General features: G+C 42.0%; 1 protein-coding gene across 42 annotated transcripts in view; it reads right to left on the reverse strand.

The window, feature by feature from the left end:
* LOC126283988 (eukaryotic translation initiation factor 4E transporter) overlaps positions 1 to 20,590 on the reverse strand; it is a 246,923-nt gene that overhangs the window by 65,057 nt on the left and 161,276 nt on the right. For all 42 annotated transcript variants that reach the window (XM_049982498.1, XM_049982522.1, XM_049982523.1 and 39 more), the window contains one exon: positions 12,070 to 12,340. In XM_049982498.1, the coding sequence (XP_049838455.1) occupies positions 12,070 to 12,340 (271 nt within the window). The remainder of the gene's footprint in view (positions 1 to 12,069; positions 12,341 to 20,590) is intronic.

The raw sequence follows: 20,590 nt of genomic DNA on the forward strand, positions 1-20,590 counted from the left end.
AAAGCATGTTAATTGAATCTCCGATATATGGTAGCACTAAAATTCAGGCACTAGTTCATTTGTTATAAACAAATTTAGAAATGTAATTGTAACCTATAACATAATTGGTCAGAAAATGTTATATTAACTAGTAACTAAGTTGAAAATAGGTTCACTTTGCTAAAAATTTACAATCTCAGTGCTGAACAATGTGTATCTCATATTCGGTTCAATTTTAATTGTGATTTTACATAAAATTTTAATTTTCATTGTAGGTAATTGTTAACCAAAGTATAAATAGAGATCACGCAGGTGCCTTGGGGCACTCGTTTTTTTGCTAGGGTTGCGAGCAAACGTATTGTAGGCTCAATCGTTTGTTGATTGTTGTGAACTCTGTCGTTTGGTGTCAAGTTTGGGTACATGTGATGTAACTGGTAGAGTTCACCAGGCTCAGACATCAGAGTCCTGGAAATATATTGGTGTTAAAACTGCACTGTATTTTGGAATTTATTTGGGCGTCTTCCACAATCCTTTTCATAGGCTACACAGCGACGAGACGAATCCAGGAATTTTACAACACCCCGAGAACTGAACAACTCTCACTGTTGGTAGAATTGACGTGAAAACAACAGCACATCGACTGGGCATTTCACTCAAAAGTCAAAACATTTGCAATGCGGAGGTGGGAAAATATAAACATCTCAACATACGTATGTAAACATATTTCAGGCAGAAAACTGTGGCAGTCGCAGGTTAGAGATGCAAACTAAATGTTAAATTTCCTCATGTTAATTTGTCATTAGGAAAACTATTCCTGCATGCTATTTCATATTTTTGTTTGTTTGGGGTTTTAGGAGGGCAAAACATCCAAGGTCATAAGCACCCAGTACAGAACCATAGAATGCTGGGACCATGAGTGTAAAAAACCGTGGCGAGATCCAATACAAAAAGGAAGAAAAAACAAATCTAAAACATCAAGACGTTACAGAAGAGTATCTAAAAGACACTGACAAGACATCGGAGTCACCAAGTAGAAATCAAATCTCTTGTCATATTACTGCTTTTAAAAAAACTTAAAACGTGAGCCACAGCTCGCACATCATCCCAACAAAGCAGGCGGCAGGCCGACCCTGAGACGTACCTGGCTAAAATAGGAGTAGAGGATCAGGAAACGTGACCGGAGCACCTATGGTCATGGCAAAGTGACATAATACGCTGATAGAGAAAAGTACAAATATCTTGCAAGGGAACAGAGTAAGAGGCGGGCCGACCGAGATGAACTGCGGCCTTGGCTGCAGCATCAACAGGGTCATTCCCAGGCACACCAACATGGTCAAGAACCCACAACCAACATCACTTTGGCTACCCCATCCAGGAACGAATGAAGGCAGTCCTAGATCCGTCAAATGATGGGGTGGACTGGATCGGGATCATCTCGACTCTGAAGGGCACTGAGGGAGTCAGAGCAGATCACACAGCGAGTAAGCTGGTGACTCTGGACGTAGCGAACAGCCTGATGGAAGGCAAAAAGCTCTGCTATAAACATTGTGCACTGTTTGAGAAGCCGGTATTGAAACTTATCAGCCCCGATGACAAAAGCACAGCCAACACCATAGGCGGACTTTGAACCATCAGTGTACAAAAATATGCTATCGGCAAGTTGTGAGCGAAGTTCGAGAAATTTGCAACGGTAGGTCAGCTTGTGAGTCTAATCCTTCACGAACGAGCTGAGGCCAAAATGAACACAAATCTGTGTCCGAAGCCAAGGTGGTGAAGGGCTCTCCCCCATTCAGAAAGTGGCAGGATGTGTGAACTGTAGCTGCTGAAGCAGGTGACCAAAGCAGACACCGGGAGGCTGCAGAGAAGGAATGTACATCTCGTACTGGAGGTCAAGAATGTCATCAACAAAAAGGGTCAAAGGTTGGGTGGCCTGACATGGAAGAAAGCCGACATGCATACATACTGAGTCGGATGTCATGCTGATATGACAGTGGTAGTTTACCGGGTTCTGCGTAGAGACTCAACAGTGCTAGTACGGAAGGCACCAATGGTGAGACGGATCCCCAAATGGTGTATTGTATTTAGATGTCGTAACATAGATAACCGCGCAGAGAAGTAGACAATGCATCCATAATCCAACTTGGAGCAGACAAGAGACAACTTGGAGCGGACAGGCAGATAACAGTACGGTCAGCTCCCCAAAGGGGGTACCATTCAATGCATGAAGGACATTGAGGGACCGGGTGCAGTGTGCAACCAGGTAGGACATGTGGTGAGACCAACTGAGTTTCCTACTGAATGTAAACCCATCACATCCACGAACAGGACAGCATTTTGGCCTAGTCACAAGGATGATGGAAGAAACGCCTTGTACTGCCAGAAGTTGACGCAAACTGATTTGGCAGCAGAAAAGTGGAAACCATTTGTGACACTCCACGAACAGAGATGGTCCATACAACACTGAAGACAGCCTTGCAGGAGGCACGTCTGCTGGGAGCTGCAATAAATAGCGAAGTAGTCAACAAAAAGAGAGCCGGAAATGCCAGCTGGAAGGCAGACCACAATGGTGTTGACGGCTATGGCGAAGAGGACGACACTCAGTATGGAGCCCTGAGGCACCCCATTCTCCTGTGAAAAGGTGTGGGATAAGGAGGAACCCAAATGTACCCATAAAACTTGACCTGTTAAAAGTGGGAAGACGACCACGAAGGCCCCATGTGTGCATAGTACGTAGAATGCCTGTCCGCCAACAGGTATCATAGGCTCTCTCCAAATCGAAGAATACAGCCACTGTTTGTTCGCTTCTGCAGAAAATTATTCATAATGAACGTCGACAGGGTGACAAGGTGGTCAACCGCTGAGCGACACTTTCGGAACCCACACTGAATATTAGTGAGAAAATTGTGTGACTCCACCCACCAACTAATCGACCATTGATCATGCGTTCCATCACCTTACAAACGGTACTGGTAAGGGAAATTGGATGATAGCTGGAAGGAAGAGATTTATCTTTACCAGGATTAAGTAGGTGAACAACAGTAGCTTCACGCCAAAGTATGGGAAATACGTCAGTCCAAATACAGTTGTAGGTATCGAGAAGAAAGCATTTTCCCCGCAGGAGGAAGATTCTGCAGCATGAGGACATGGATTGTATTGGGCCCAGGAGAAGAAGACCTGGATGAGAGCACACTCCAGCTCCCTCATGGTAAAAGGAGTATTGCAGCATTCTCGATTCAGAGAGAAGAAAGAGACTGCACGAACCGCCTCCACCTGTTTCCGAAGAAGGAAGGAAGGCAGGCAGGCAGGCAGGCAGGATGGTAGTGGGTAGAGCTTTAAACCTCAGCAAAGTACCGGCCCAAAGCATTTGAAACATCAACAGGGTCAACTATGACTTTTTCCGCCACAGTCAGACCAGGAATTGGGGAGTGGGCAGTAGACCCGGAAAGCCGGCGCAGGCCACCCCAAACGAGAGAGGACGGAGTAAATCTGTTTAACGAGCTGCTGAAGGAAACCCAGCATGCTTTCTTGCTTTCCTTAATATTGAGGCGGCACTGCGCACGTAGTTGCTTGTAGCGGATGCAGTTTGTTAACGTAGGGTGACGGTGAAAGACACAAAGCATACGTTGTCGGACACGAATCGCACTGTCGCACTCCATAGTCCACCAAGGCCGAGAGAATAACGTCCAAGAGGTGCTTGACATCATCACAGTTGGGAAACGGCCAGTCAGCAAGAGAGAATTTCCAATGAGCGGGCTGCTGTGGCAGGGTACGACTGTACAAGCGAGTCACACAAGGGAAGTGGTCACTCGAGTAAGTATAGGAAAGAGCACACCACTCGAGACATCGAGCGAGCTGGGCAGAGCAGATTGAGAGGTCTAAGTGGGAATAAGGGTGCGTGGAATCGGAGAGAGACATGGCTTCGCCGGTGTTAAGGGACACAAGATTAACATTATTAAGAAGATCCACCAAAAGAGTACCTCTCGGGCAGGCGTCAGGCGAGCCCCATAGAGGGTGATGGGCATTGGTGTCACCGAGGAGCAGAAAGGGTGGAGAAAGCTGAGCAACAAGCTCCATCAGGTCCACCCTAGTGACAGCAGAAGATTAAGGTGTATCAATGATGCAGAGGGAAAAGGTAAATTCGGGAAGGAAAACACGGGCAGCAACTGCTTGCAGGTGGGTGAACAAGGGAATAGGATGATGACCCCATTATGAGCAGGAATTCCCGCCCCAAGGGGAAGGTCCTAGCGAAGTAAAATGGGAAAGAGCAAAATGGTCTCGAGGACATATCTTGGTTTCTTGGAGACAGACTATAAGTGGACATTGCGATCGCAGGAGCAGCTGCAGGTGCAGGTCCGCCCTGTTAGACCAAAGGCCATGGATACTCCACTGTAACAGGGCCATAAAATTTAGGAACAGGAGAATGAGGAACAAACACTCACCTCGACAGTCACTTAGGGCAAGCCATCGAGGGAGGACGGCCACTGGAATCCACATGTGGAGGATCTTCGTCCATCGACTCAGCGGGATCGATGGAGCTTCCCTGCTGTCTGTCAGTTGTAAAGGACCGAGGAGTCCAAGAGGGCCAACGAGTCGGACAGTGGGAAGACTGTTTGCCTTTGGATGACTATTTATACTTTTGGTGATGGGCAGAAGAGCCGGATGGCTGCGAACTCTAGGTACGCAAGAAATCTTCCTGGGAATAATCCTTTTTGAATTGACGGTTCACTGGCTGCATTGCAACCGTCTTCGCCGGTGAGGGCAAAGAACGGGTAGCAGAATCTACAGCCCGGGAAGCTGGAGACTGAGTGTCAGCTTGAAGGCAAGGCAACTTTGCCACCATCTAACTGAACTGGAAGTCACAAGTTTGTGTAGCCATGTTTTTCATGGGACGGAGAGGCTAACATGGTGCTGTACCTTCTCCTTCATCCTTATCTCGTGAACAACCCACTTGTCTTGATGGATGGGACAAGAACGAGAAGAAGAAGCAGCATGGTCTCCATGACAATTAACGCAGTAGAGGAGTGGGGTGGGGGTGGAGGGAGGAGGTGGACGGGTACCCTCGTGTACATCCCTGCTACAAGTGACACATTTGGCTGCGTTTTTACACGGCATGCTGGTGGCAATTATAACACCGCAACAGATTGGGAATGTAAGGGCGCACAGAGATCACTTCATAGCCTGCCTTTATCTTGGTAGGAAGCGTTAACCGATCGAAAGTCAGGAACAATGTGTGTGAGTGCACCAAATCGGCAGCTTCCTTCTCCATAACTCTATGAACAGCATTAACGCCCTGATCCGATTATTTATTTCATCCTCCGTCCAACCAGCCGGGTGTAGATAACACCGCAAGACAAGTTAAGTGTCCTGTGATCCTCCACTTTTATAGGATATTCATGGAGGATTTGGGCATTGAGTAGTTTCTGGGCCTGGAGAGCACCATCAATTTCCAAAAGGAGAGTACCATTGCGGAGATGAGATCATGACTTCATAGGGCCAGCGATGCCATCCACACCTCTCTGTATAACAAAGGGGTTAACAGTAGCGTAAGTCTGGTTTTCATCTAAATGTGAGACTACTAGATATCGAGGCGCAACAGGAAGAGACATTGAGGCAGGGGCCTCATTCCACTTTCGTTTATGGGAAACACTGAGAAAAAGAAGGGAAGTCAGTCATTGGGAAGAAGTCACCCACAATTGCCAGAGTCTCCGATGGCACGCTCCTTCCAGCCACGGGCCCTCCAAAGCGGAGGGTAACATGTAAATTTATAAATGGAAGATTGCAATTAAATAAAATCTGTAGGTACCATCTCAACTACTTTAAATGATCAGTACGATATTAGAAAACTTTTGAGAATGAACATTTCTGCAAAACACTTATTGGTTTCGATGGTCCAAGCAACTATATAAAATATAAATGAGTAACAGGGAAACAATAGATTCCTACTGCACGTAATTAGTTATGAACAACATAGCTCGTGAGATATTCACTTCTGAATGCACACACGTCTTCACTGTAGAAGCCACAGAAATCTCACAAGTGCACAAGTCGGCACTCCGAAGTAGATCTATCTGCTGCGACCATGCACAAACTGCTCCATGGCCCAAGTCCTTCCGCAGACTGCGTCCGTCATGTCCAACACCTCCCATGTCCATTGCTGTCCTCTCCAGCACTCCTCAACTACCCCCGTGTCCTCTATTGAAACAATCCCCGTCCCCCATTTCCATACAGTCTCACCAGTGACGAGCGCTGTGATTGGCTAGAGCGCTCCCTCACGTCTCCAAGCGAACATACACTCACAAACATACTTAAGCATATGAAATACTGGATTTACATTTAAATACTTTAAGTTAAATAAATATTTATATGGCTGGACCATAAACACGCTCTAACACACAATAGTAAATACATAAACAAATTAAATAAACACATCACAGGAATAGCAACAAAAGGTGGGCCAGTAGATTAATGTCTGTGCTTTCCAAAACAAAGTGAATATTTAACCAATTTTTTCATGAATATTATACAGGTTAATCCACTGATAATGACCGGGCCAAATATCTCACAAAATAAATATGAAACGAAAAACTACAAAGAACGAAACTCGTCTAGCTTTAAGGGGGGAACCAGATGGCGCTATGGTTGGCCCGCTAGATGGTGCTGCCATAGGTCAAACTGATATCAACTGTGTTTTTCTAAATAGGAACCCCCATTTTTTATTACATATTTGTGTAGTATGTAAAGAAACATGAATGTTTCAGTTGGACCACTTTTTTCGCTTTGTGATAGATGGCGCTGTAATAGTCACAATTAGGTAAGTATGTGGTATTACATACCATTCCACCAGTGTGGCCGGAATTTGCATCATGGTACGTTACCCGTGTTAAAATAGACCGTTTACCAATTATGGAAAAGGTTGATATCGCACTGATGTATGGCTATCGTGACCAAAATGCCCAATGGGCATGAGCTATGTATGCTGCTCGGTATGCTGGAAGACATCATCCAAGTGTCCGGACAGTTCGGCAGATAGTTACGTTATTTAAGGAAACAGGAAGTGTTCAGCCACATGTGAAACGCCAACCACGACCTGCAACAAATGATGAAGCCCAAGTAGGTGCTTTAGCTGCTGTCGCGGCTAATCCGCACATTAGTAGTAGACAAATTGTGCGAGAATCTGGAATCTCAAAAATGTCGGTGTTCAGAATGCTATATCAACATTAATTGCACCCATACCATATTTCTATGCACCAGGAATTGCATGGCCATGACTTTGAACGTCATGTACAGTTCTGCCACTGGGCACAAGAGAAATTACGGGATGTTAAGTTTTTGCATGTGTTCTATTTAGCGACGAAGCGTTGCTAACCAACAGCGGTAACGGAAACTGGCGTAATATGCACTATTGGGCAATGGAAATCAACGATGGCTGCAACAATTGGAGCATCAGCGACCTTGGTGAGTTAATGTGTGGTGCGGCATTATGGGAGGAAGGATAATTGGCTCCCATTTTATCGATGGCAATCTAAATGGTGCAATGTATGCTGATTTCCTACGTAATGTTCTACCAATGTTACTACAAGATGTTTCACTCCAAGACAGAATGACGATGTACTTCCAACATGTTCGATGTCCGGCACATAGCTCGTGTGCGGTTGAAGTGGTATTGAATAGCATATTTCATGACAGTTGGACTGGTCGAAGCACCATACCATGGCCTGCACGTTCACCGGATCTGACATCCCAGGATTTCTTTCTGTGGGGAAAGTTGAAGGATATTTGCTATTGTGATCCACCAACAATGCCGACAACATGCGTCAGCGCATTGTGCGAACATTACGGAAGACGAACTACTCGCTGTTGAGAGGAATGTCGTTACACGTATTGCCAAATGCATTGATTGAGGTTGACTGACATTTTGAGCATTTATTGCATTAATGTGTATTTACAGGTAATCACACTGTAACAGCTTGCGTTCTCAGAAATAATAATTTCACAAAGGTGCATGTATCACATTGGAACAACCGAAATAAAATGTTCAAACGTACCTACATTCTGTATTTTAATTTAAAAATCTACCTGTTACCAACAGTTCATCTAAAATTGTGGGCCATATGTTTGTGACTATTACCATACTATCACAAAGCAAAAAAAGTGGTCCAACTAAAACATTCTTTTTTTACGTACTACACAAACATGTAATAAAATATGGGGGTTCCTATTTTAAAAAAGGTAGTTGATATCGGTTTGACCTATGTCAGCGCCATCTGGTGGGGTAACCATAGCGCCATCTGGTTTCCCTTTCAGGCTAGACAAGTTTTGTTCCTTTTAGTTTTTCGTTTGATGCTTATTTTGTGAGATATTTGGCCCGTCACGATCAACGGACCACCCTGTATATTGGATATAAACAAAGACATACCATAGATGAATAAATATATTTATAAGCATGCTGCTACCTTTTTTTCACGTAACTGTGGAGTACTTATGGCCTGCCGCTATCGACAGTAATGTGCCACTTTGACCCCCAGTAACTGATGTACTATTCAAGTTACATGCCTGTAACACATACCAATTTAGGTTTGCACTAATAGCTTTATAAAGACACGTCCATTGAGAAAATCAGATAAAGCATTTGAAGTTTTGAAATTCGTTGCTAGGTGTCACTTGTATTTTTTAATTTACAGTCAGACACTAAATTTTAAACTAATAAAGAAACTGAAAATCGAATTACACAATCAGAATCATCGTGCAAATAATAGTAATGTACATGTTTCTTTTTGAGCTACCATGATTCATCTGGCTACTATTAATTTATATATTAAGTGTGAAATGTCTGCCCTTAAGGTTTCACGACTTGAAGCAATATATTTTACTTAATACTTTGCTCCACACTTACTAAAGCTCAAGTGTTGCAGCATTGAACTGGTTCCTCCATTCATAGTTCATTTGCATGCAGCACATTAAAAGTCAAAGAATGGTTACACGATTCATGACCTCATCCTGACAACTACAATTAACTAGACTTAAGCCTTTCAATAAGTAATGTTAGGCACAACTTTTACTCTCTTGCTTTTATTACATTTCTTCACGATCAATTAATTGAACTTCACCTAATTGCAGAGAGAGAGAGAGAGAGAGAGAGAGAGAGAGAGAGAGAGAGAGAGAGAGAGCTATTTCCTCTGAGCAACGGCATTACTATGGATGGTGTAATAAATCAATATTTTTACTGCAGCATTTTTAATTTTAACTGGATATCTATAAACAGTGACAACTAAAGACCTTTACATTCTCCATTTTCTGCTCTTTCAAACTTACTACTTGCAGTATTCAGTAACAGTCTTAGAATTATTGCTATGGCTATTGTCCTACAATATTTTGCTTTCCATTCCCACATGGCTACATTGTCGCAGCTGACGATATTGTGCTGGCACTGCAGCTCATCGCAGAGGAGGCAAGGAAAGAAATAGGGCAGGGAGTGGGAGTGAGTTGGGGAAAGGTGGCCAATGGCTGGGAGGTAGAGGCAGCAAGTACACAGGGTAGGAATGTGGACCCTCTGAGCTCAATCTGATCACAGGCAGGACTTGTGCAGAGTGTACAATGATACGGGAGGGGGGGGAAATAAAACGTAGGAAGATGTTGACTGCATGGAGGTGGACGTGAATGCAGAACGAGAGGTTAGAGTCCTTGAGCAGGTGTGGGGTGGTGGATCTGTGGCAGGTGCTGGTGAAGATTTGAGGCATGGAGTAGTATAAGATTAAAGAAAGTTCTACATGAAAACTATGTAATTATGAAGAACAACTCGTGCTGGAGGAAGTATATCTGCAGCCAGAGCCCCCCCCCCAAAATATCTACAACTACACACCATTGTGCACTGCACGAAATTCTACCACCTCCCGTCTCCTTCAGGTATCGAAACTATTTATACTAGCCTACACAGCAATGTTCTTACTACATTGCCAAGGAAAATAAAAACCACCTTGTGTCAACAATAAAATACATTATATAATTGACAGCAGAATGCACTAACACGAATTCTTTATAGACGAATGGAAAAACTGATGGAAGCCGACCTCAGGGAAGATCAGTTTGGATTCCATAGAAATGTTTGAACACTTGAGGCAATACTGACCTTACGACTTATCTTAGAAGAAAGATTAAGAAAAGGCAAACCTACATTTGTAGCATTTGTAGACTTAGAGAAAGCTTTTGACAATGTTGACTGGACTACTCTTTTTCAAATTCTAAAGGTTGCACGGGTAAAATACAGGGAGCGAAAGGCTATTTACAATTTGTACAGAAACCAGATGGCAGTCATAAGAGTTGAGGGGCATGAAAGGGAAGCAGTGGTTGGGAAGGGAGTGAGACAGGGTTGTAGCCTCTCCCCGATGTTATTCAATCTGTATATTGAGCAAGCAGTACAGGTAACAAAAGAAAAATTCGGAGTAGGTATTAAAATCCAGGGAGAAGAAATAAAAACTTTGAGGTTCGCCGATGACATTGTAATTCTGTCAGAGACAGCAAAGGACCTTTAAGAGCAATTGAACGGAATGGATAGTGTCTTGAAAGGAGGATATAAGATGAACGTGAACAAAAGCCAAACGAGGATAATGGGATGTAGTCGAATTAAGTTGGGTGATGCTGAGGGAATTAGATTAGGAAATCAGACACTTAAAGTAGTAAAAGAGTTCTGGTATTTGGGGAGCAAAATAACTGATGATGGTCGAAGTAGAGAGGATATAACATGTAGACTGGCAATGGCAAGGAAAGTGTTTCTGAAGAAGAGAAATTTATTAATATCGAGTATAGATCAAAGTGTCAGGAAGTCGTTTCTGAAAGTATTTGTATGGAGTGTAGCCATGTATGGAAGTGAAACATGGACAATAAATAGTTTGGACAAGAAGAGAATAGATGCTTTCGAAATGTGGTGCTACAGAAGAATGTTGAAGATTAGGTGGGTAGATCACGTAACTAATGAGGAGGTATTGAATAGGATTGGGGAGAAGAGAAGTTTGTGGCACAACTTGACTAGAAGAAGGGATCGGCTGGTAGGACATGTCCTGAGGCATCAAGGGATCACAAATTTAGCATTGGAGGGCAGCGTGGAGGGTAAAAATGGTAGAGGGAGGCCAAGATATGAATACACTAAGCAGATTCAGAAGGATGTAGATTGCAGTAGGTACTGGGAGATGAAGGAGTTTGCACAGGATAGATTAGCATGGAGAGCTGCATCAAACCAGTCTCAGGACTGAAGACAACAACAACAACATGCACTGATATTGTTAATTATGTAAAGTATTTTACTACTGACAGCAGTGCAGCAAGATGGTTTTTATTATATTTGATGTCACCATAAGAAATTTGCCATTCAAGCTGTTTATGATACATGAATATTATCAGATCACTTAAGTCAGAAGTTAAAGATTTGTCAGCTGCTTTTGGCATTTCTAAAATAGTATTTTTCTCCCAAATACTTACAACCTGTGAGGCACCACATACAGAAAATATATCTGGAGGATTGCTCTGGGAGCTATAAATGTCCTCACTCTGCTTAAATCATACCATGGGAAAAAATCCAAGATGGTATAGTGAAAATATTATGATAAGAGTAGTTGCTACTCACAATATAGCAAGGATGCTGAGTCAGCAGCCAGAGACTGTTTGCGGGTGGGAAACATTCCACGCGGGAAAAATATATCTAAAAACAAAGTTGTATATATACGCGTGTGTGTGTGTGTGTGTGTGTGTGTGTGTGTGTGTGTTTTTTTTCTGATGAAGGCCTCTTTGGCCAAAAACTTTGACAGTCTTTTGTTGTGCCTCTCTGTGACTCACCATGTTTACATATTTATCAATGGCGATATCTGATCAAAAAAGTGAGATGTTATCTTTCTCTCTTCCATTATTCATATTCCATTAGCGCACTTTTTTTCTTTTAAATTTCTGATATCTGTGGCACAGCAGAACGTATGCTACAACGAATCACAAGTTTTTAAGATATTAATTACACACAGATGTTTTTATACCACTTACAGATAAAGAGTTGGTGACAAGCTTCACATTATTTGATGAAAAAACTGCAGAAAAACATGCACCAACCTTGTAATATCGCTTTCGCTTCAGGCCTCTGCAGAAGTTCATGGCTGGGCTGAGCATTATTCACCATAACTTGAAGCTCTGGAGGTAGAGGTGACAGTGAAGGAGGAACTGCGGGAAGTACCGGGTGTACAGGAGGCGGCACGGTGAAATGCCCCATGTGAGACGGCACAGCTTGCTGCTGTTGCTGTCTCTGTTGAGCCAACTGCACATGCTGATTTGCTGCTATCAGTTTTGAAAGCATCTCTTGCTGCTGTTGCTGTTGACGCTGTTGCTGCAATGTGCAATCAATTTGTCAGTTTGGACTTACAATTTTAGTATGAAGGGAGTAGATTATTTAGCTTATCACCATCTAAACAATTCTTATCTTTAATGTACATGAGGTTTACTACAGTTTCCCACCAACTGCACAGAAATAATACAATTTCTTACGAGACAAGGGAACACTTTGGTTTTAGAAGTAGATATAGCACAATTGCAGTGAAATTACAAAATGGAAACAATGAGTGAAAGACCAGTTTGTCAGGGGTTCATTGCCTTTGAGACAGTTCGGTGTTGAATGAACTCTTAAAAAAAAGGGGGGGTGGGGGTTGAAGGAAGGGAGCTGAAGCTATTGCCTGTTCGATGAATGTATGTTGTGGGGAACCAACAGTAAGGCTGTACAATAACAACTAGACATCTTAAATGAAATAGAGAAATATGGCCTTTATGCACTGTGGAGAAATGCAGGACTATGGAGGAAACCAGGGGACATGAGGTTAAGCAAAAATTAACATTAAAGGACAGGATAATTGAAACTGTGGACAACTGTAAATATCCCAGTAGTGTGATACTGAAGAATCACAAGGGTGGAGGTAGTTATCAGCAAAAGGGTACAATAAAACGATGCATCTTCTCAGTGTGTGGTGGGTTCAGTTTGGGGAAGGGTGGTACCAATGAGAAGTAAAGAAGCCCTGAGTAAGATCTACTTTACACCCACATTGACAGAGGTATCAGAGACCTTCACAATGACTAGAGGTGACTAGAGGTGACTAGAATTCATGCCAGTGATATGAAATTCCTAAGAAGTATGTTATGGAAAGCAAGGGGAGACAGTGAGAAATGAAGATGGTAGGGAGGAAACTGGAGTAGAAAAGTTAGATAAGAGAGTTGGAAAGAGCATGTCAACACATAGTTTGGACATGTAAAGAGAATGGAACACACACACACACACACACACACACACACACACACACACACACACACCTTCATAAGGTTAATAAAATATTTCAAACAAAAAAAGTCCAACAAGAACATTCCACATTACCTAAACTGTTTTCAGTAGTCTTAATCAAGTGCAGTAAGACAAAGAGTAACCAACATACTGAAAAAATTGTACGAATTAAAAATGAAATCAAACAATTTTTTCTTCTTCAAACAATGGAAAAATCCAGGATGGACTTTAACATTATTATGAGAAGGAAAGTTGCTTCTCACTGTACAGCAGAGATGCTAGATGCTGAGTCAATAGAAGAGCACACACACACAGTCTCAGGCAACTGAAATCACAAAAATAAGTGGTTTCAGTTGCCCAACACTGCAGTCTCTCTGCAACTCACCATCTCCGCTATATGGTGAGTAGCAACTTTCCTTCTCATAATCAGTTCTTTTCTGTATTCAATGCAGATGAACATAACTGGGCAGACAGAAAAGTACACAGAACAACAAATATGGTTTTGGAAACTTCTGGCTAGGTAAATACAGTATTCAAAAACTTGTCAACTGATGTGTCAAATGGAAAACAAATCAGCAGAATCCTAGCAGATTTAAACTGCACCAGACTAAGACTAACTCAGGACCTTTGCCTTTCACAGGAACGTATGGTATTTTGTTTTAGGGCGCAAAAACAAATAGGGTCATACGCGCTCACGTCAGAAACACGAAGAGAAAGAGAAGTTAAAAACGACTACACATTAATCCCAATATATGGAAGAGGTGACAGCTAAAACAGGGATGTGGAGAGAAAAAAATACACCATAGAGAAACAGAAGTCCTAAACTTAAAATTAAATGGCCTTCTCCATACTGCTACGATGGATAAAGAGTAGAATGGAGTTGACAGACAGCGTGTCATTCACTAAAACATGCAGCAACTCAGACGGCAAACAAATGAGAATGTGAGCAGTTAAAAGAGGGCGTTCCATCAGGAAATGGTGGACCATCAAAGGTGGAGTGCAATAAGTACAAAGGGAGGGGGAGCACCACTTAATAAATGGCAACGGCTAAAAAGGCATTGCCCAATATGATCTCCTCATGGCGAGACAGTCGAGTGAAGGTCGTCCAACCCACTGGGAGAGGCTTAATAACCCGGAGCTTGTTCCTGTGAAGGGAGAATCAGTGGTGACGCTGAAGTGACGCCATCTGTTGACAGATGGCAACACAGATCATCAGAGGGAATGTAAGAACTAGTGGGCTGACATACGAAGACTGCAGCCTTGGCAGCTGCATCAGTGGCTTCGTTTCCTGTTAGACCAATGTAACCACGAACCCACAAATACCACAGTGGCTCTGTGAGTCAGCAAGTGACAGCTTTTCTAGCCCCGTTGCACTGAGGGATGGACAGTGTACAGCACGAAGATGCTTTGAAGGGCGCTGAGATACCTAGAGCAGATGATGCAATTAGAAAGCCTATATCACTGGATGACTGCGTGGCCTGATACAGGGCGAAGAGCTCTACTGTAAATAATGAGCAGTGTAATGGAAGCCACTACTGAAAAACATTTGTTCCAGTGATGAAGCCACACCCAACACCAGCCAGTCGGAGAGTCATTAGTGGACACAAAGGTAATATCGCAAAGATCTGTGTGGAGGTCGTAAAACTGAAGATGATGAGTGAGGCTGGAGTATTGCCCGCAGGTAGTGAATGAAAGTCAATGTGAACACGGGCCGCCACACAAAGCAAAGGTGGTGAAGGGTTTCACCCACTAGGAAAGCTGTAGGTACTGTGAAGTTGAGCTGTAAGGTGGCTATAATTTCGCACCTTACAAGCACTGATCTCCATACCTTGCTGTGATTTAAAACCGGAATTAGGTATATTTGATAGGTTGTACATCACATATATGATGATTTAAAGAAGACTGACTGTCACATACATCTTGTAAATAGTTGTTAACACTTACTGCATGAGAGGTGATGGAGTGTATTATCAAAACAGCATTATGAATGATTGCCTATACTTGTAGAGGTTGGAACGCCAGGGAAATGAAACGGCATGCGTAACTCAGGCCCTGGGTGGAAAACCTCGCACAGGTATGTTGATCCTGCTTAACACAGTAAGTAACAAGACAGACGGGTAGGGCACCTGAGAGCTGAAGCAAAATACGACAGTGGCTGGCTGTTATTGTAGCGAGGCCAGTAGGATAACCTGATACTACTTCGGAAGCTCAAACTCTTGGACGCAGCAGAGAGAGATGTAGATGTAGAACGAGGGGGCGTTAACTCTGAAATCACGCAGAATGGGTTATTTCCAAGGATTTTACACCGAGAAGCATGAATTCCTAATTAATGGGTATAGGTATTCCCTCACCAACTTTCCACACTGGATGACAAAAGACTAAAATATGGTTGGTCAGTGTTCAGAAGGATCTGGTAGAGAGGGACAATATTCCGTGGTTTCGAGAATATGATTCGCCTTCTGCTTCTACGAGGGAGGGTAGCCAAGCTTTGCTGGGAAACCAGTGGTGGATGAAAGAGGTCTTCCGTTTTTGCGCCCGTGTCTGACGGTCACTACAGAGGGACTTGCTGTCTTTGCTTTTAGGAGATTTTACAGTTAGAATGGTTAGGCACTGTACTGATGCAAACTTATACGATTCTGGACTTTGTAGAGTACACAGCGTTCAGTGATTGAGAGAACTACTTCTGTCGATGCTCACAGAGACATTATCTGAATTCTGTCCTTGTGGCTGGGAGTTAGTGTTTGTCTGTACAACACAGAGAGGAGAAGACAGTATTCGATTATACTAGTCAGAAGACCGCTTTCTGCCGCCATAGTGTTTCAACGAGTTATTTTTATATTTTGTGGCTGGAATAATTCTGTCGTCACAAACGTGTACGAGAAGCATCACTCTGACGTACCAGACACAGTACATACGGTGATATTGCTAATTGCTTCAGCTTATTAGGGCTATAAAGCAAAACAGGTGTGATCACATAACTAACTTCCACTGAGGTTGCACACCACTGTAGATCATCTTTGAAACTAGTGTCTTCTAGTGTTTGGTACATACGTGATGTCAGTCATCTCGCGTTATTCATATTAGATCGCTTAGCCATAAAAAGTGACAGATTTTGGCAACTGATCACTAATATTAATTTTGAAATTCATTTGTGTCTATGTGCACTAGACATTAATATACATACATTTGTAACATATGAAGGGGTTTTAATCTACAACAAATGTCTAAGCAGAAACAGCATTTATGATTTTGTAGTTACTAGTTCCCTTTATCATTCTTTTATGTTTATATTGTAATTTGTATGTTAAAGAACAAGGAGGAGGTAGTATCACCTAAAAGAGATCCTAAGCTCTGCTTCAGGGGGTAGTCAGACAGGGCCAAATCTTCATTTTCGCATTCAGTATTTTCTATTGCACACATTTATTTTACACCTGCCTGGAGTAGCATCTGGGATATGGCTTACCCTACCAGGATCCTACTTTGAATCTCCTGATAGTAGCCATAAAGTGGTTTGAAATCTTGGAAATCTTAAAAAATTCCCATTTGTAATGTTTAGATGTCTTCATAGTGATCACCAGCTTGTTTGTATAGTTTGCAGTGGTAAAGTCACTCGATAACATTAAAAGTAATATTTGTGTGTATTATTGTATTTCCTTTCAGAGGCGTTGCACTTCAGCCCACTGGCGGCAATTTATTGATATTTATGTTGTGTCATTTGTCATCTTATTTTGTTTGTATTTTAATAACACTGCTCGTTCACGATGTTGTCATTAGTTTAGCTTGATTGTTGTTCATATTTTATGTTACATGCCCATTACATAATAAATGTAAATTGTGTGTACTTTTAAGAGAGAACTTATCAGGGATCACTCCATGATAACTAGGGCGAAAGAGACTAAAGCACAACAGATCACTGTTTGTAACAATATGGAAATGGCAGATACAATGGATAGTCAAGAAAGGGTATGGGACGAGTTAACTTTGTTAGCACAAGGAACAGGTGAGGAGAATACCAATCCAAGGGAACTTTTGGAGGACGATAGACACAGTCAAGCCTGTGGTGGGCAATTTGATAGCGAAGATTAGGAACAGTGACACATTGACAACATACAGTGGAAGAACTATGACACGGAATACAGGCAACAAAATGAATGAAGGTGGGAGCCACAAAGTAATGGCGCATCTTGGGGTGACAATAGACAAACTTGTGAACAGTCTGATCAAGGATAGCGTGGAATGAATAATAACAGGAATCGGGAACAATCAATCAAAATTAGACCACCTAACCCTGGGAGAGTATGACAAAAGGAAGTAGACTGAACAATGACTAGGCCAGACTATGGCAACTAGTGAAATGCACCCGTAAATCATCTCGCAAGTAATAACATAAATATTATATAATGAGGACATGAGGGAATATTACTTGATGAAAATGAAACAGGAAACCTGTCCGGTGGTAAAAGTACAAATTGGAGGAATTACGGGTACTGCTGTAATAGATAGTGCAAGAAAACTCTCAGCTATTTCCGATAGACTGTTCACTAAATGCAAGGATTCAGTTAATCCACCAATACTTCCAATGCAAAAACAAAGGTATGAGGTGTGTCAGTTGGAAAGGGTACAGAGATATCACAATGAACACCTCTAGATTTTGAATGCCAAGGACACCAGATGACTGCAAATCTGTTCATAATACAGAAACTAACAGCTGATATAACAATCAGTGTAGATTTTCTTTTAGTGCAGAAAGCTATCATTGATCTAGGAAGAGGTGAGTTATTTTAGGGAGAGAATAAAAATAAAATCAGATTTGATGAGAAGGCAATAAAAGCTCAAATACCAGCGAGCTGTTTACAACTTCAATTCACAGACCAACATACAGTTCAGAGGAAGTGAAAAAATAATGAGAATAGAGCAGATTTCAAGTCAGAACATGAGAAGATTAATCAAATTAACAGTATGATTAATTCGAAACTTGAGAATCTGGAAAACATAGATAATACGAACAGAAAAAGGTTGGAGTTTGCACTCAAAAATAATGCAGAGATCATCTTACCGCAAACCAGATGCATTAAGGGGTATCAATATAAATTTGAGGTAAAGAAACAGACAATTTCGGGTACCTCCTTATGCCATCCTATGATCATACCAGGAAAGGGTTCTAGGTGAACTACAAAGAATGGAGGACAAAGGTGTAATTGAGGCCATGAGATAAACAACATTATTGTGCGAGTGACGGATCGCCCTGAAAGGCTCGAGGAGCTCCTTCAAAGATTTCATGGGGTTTTGGTGTTTCCCTCACTTGATTAGTGATCAAGCTTTTGGCAGATGGAGCTCGATCCTGACTGCCGAAAATACATTGCATTTATTGCCTTCGGAAGATGTTTTCATTTCAAAAGGCTCCCTTTTGGATTGAATATATCTTCAGTTGCATTTCTCAGGGGTCTTAGCAAAGTATTGAATGAAGAGTTAAAACAAGATCATGTGTTATGTAGACGATATATTGATAGCAGAAAATACCTGGGAGAAACAAACACTTAGAGGAAGTGTTAGGTGGTTTGAAAAGGTATGGGGTGCATGCAAATATTGGCAAGTCTCTTTTGGGTGCAGTAGTGTTAGCTTTCTGGGACACATGGTAACAGGAGAAGGGATTAGTCCAGACCCAGGGAGAATGGCAGAAATGGCAAAGTTTACCACTCCTACAAACAGAAAACAACCAAGAGGGTCTCTCGAGATAATAAATTTTTATAAAAAGTTTATACTTGTGGAAAAATTAGCTAGTCCCTGACTCTGCTAATTGACAGGAAAAGAAACACCCTGGGTGTGGGATGAGAGTGCAGAACGAGAATTCAATAATTTGAAGGTGGCACTCGTCAATGCTCCTATTTTATCATATCCTGACTTATCACAGGATTTTTGTATGGCCACTGACAGCGCGAAGACCGGTTTGGGAGTTATGTAGTTTCAGGAGTTTGAACAAGATGGAAAATTAGTACACAGAACAATCGCCTTTGGTACCAGGGTATGATCAAAGGTGAAAGGAATTACTGTGTTACCAAACTTTAAGTCCTTGCAATAGTATGGAGATTTAAAAACTTTGGATACTTTCTGTTCAGTACAAAAACAAAAGCCTACACAGACCATAGGGCCCTAGAATTTCTCCTAACAGCCAAACTTCCACATGGAAGACTAGCGAGATGGGTAGCTGTGCTTTAAGAATACCGAAACTGTGCTTTAAGAATACCGATTTTCAACAATCTATGTGCATGGTCCAACAAACGTCACTGCTGATGCCCTGTCCCGCTCACCTATTGGTGTAACAGGAGAGAGAGCTGAAGCATTAGATCAAGAGCACTTTTCGTTGTTCTACCTCAAAAGTGTTTCATTTGAAAACTTCTCACTGTAACGATGTGGATTATCCAGAATGAGCAGGACAAGGAACCAGATTTAGTCAAAATAAAGGAAAAGCGAAGGATCGAACGGAGGCCCGCATAAGATTGCACTACCTCTTGAGAAAAGGTATTCTGTTTTACAGAAAAAACATTAATGATTCATTGTAGGTGGTGTACATAAGAAGCGAGTTAATAAATAAGCTTATATGGTATACGCACATAAGTTATGCACATTTAGGTCCACGAAAATGTTTTATGAAAACGAGGAGTGTCTGCTAGTTTAGAAACATATAAGGAAAGTACTAGCCATCTGTAAAAACTGCCAAAAGGCAAAATCCACAACTGTAGGAACCCAGCCTCCTTTAGACCCAATTATTCCCGAGACAGATTTAATGGGACCATTACTCAACATACCAAGAGGCCATCAATGTGTATTTGTAGTACTGGAGCCAACATCCAAATATGTGACTGACACCACTTTTAGAGCCTTGTGCACAGAATTCATAATCCAAGTGGAAACTGTAGATTGTATTATCTCAGATAATGGACCTCAATATAAATCTGGGGTGTGGAAAAAAAGGTATAAAATAAAGCCCATATTTATCAATAGATTTCATCAAAGTTTGAACCCTGTGGAGAGAATAATGAAAGATTTAGATAATTTATGTAGACTATACTGTGGAAAGAATCATGCTAGCTGGGATGTATTTCTTAAAGATTTTCAGGATGTGATAAATGAACTCCTCCACAGTACCACATTGATGCCATCTACGATGGTTCTGAAGAATAGGAACCCTTCAAATAAAATTCGACGACAGATAGATTTTCCACGAAGGACACGCTGACAAGATAAAGTCATAGTGGAGGCGGCTTTGAGTAATATTTGGGCCACTGGAGAGAAGCTTAAGATATGCGCACA

This window comes from Schistocerca gregaria, chromosome 8 (assembly GCF_023897955.1).
Source record: "Schistocerca gregaria isolate iqSchGreg1 chromosome 8, iqSchGreg1.2, whole genome shotgun sequence".
NCBI lineage: Eukaryota > Metazoa > Arthropoda > Insecta > Orthoptera > Acrididae > Schistocerca > Schistocerca gregaria.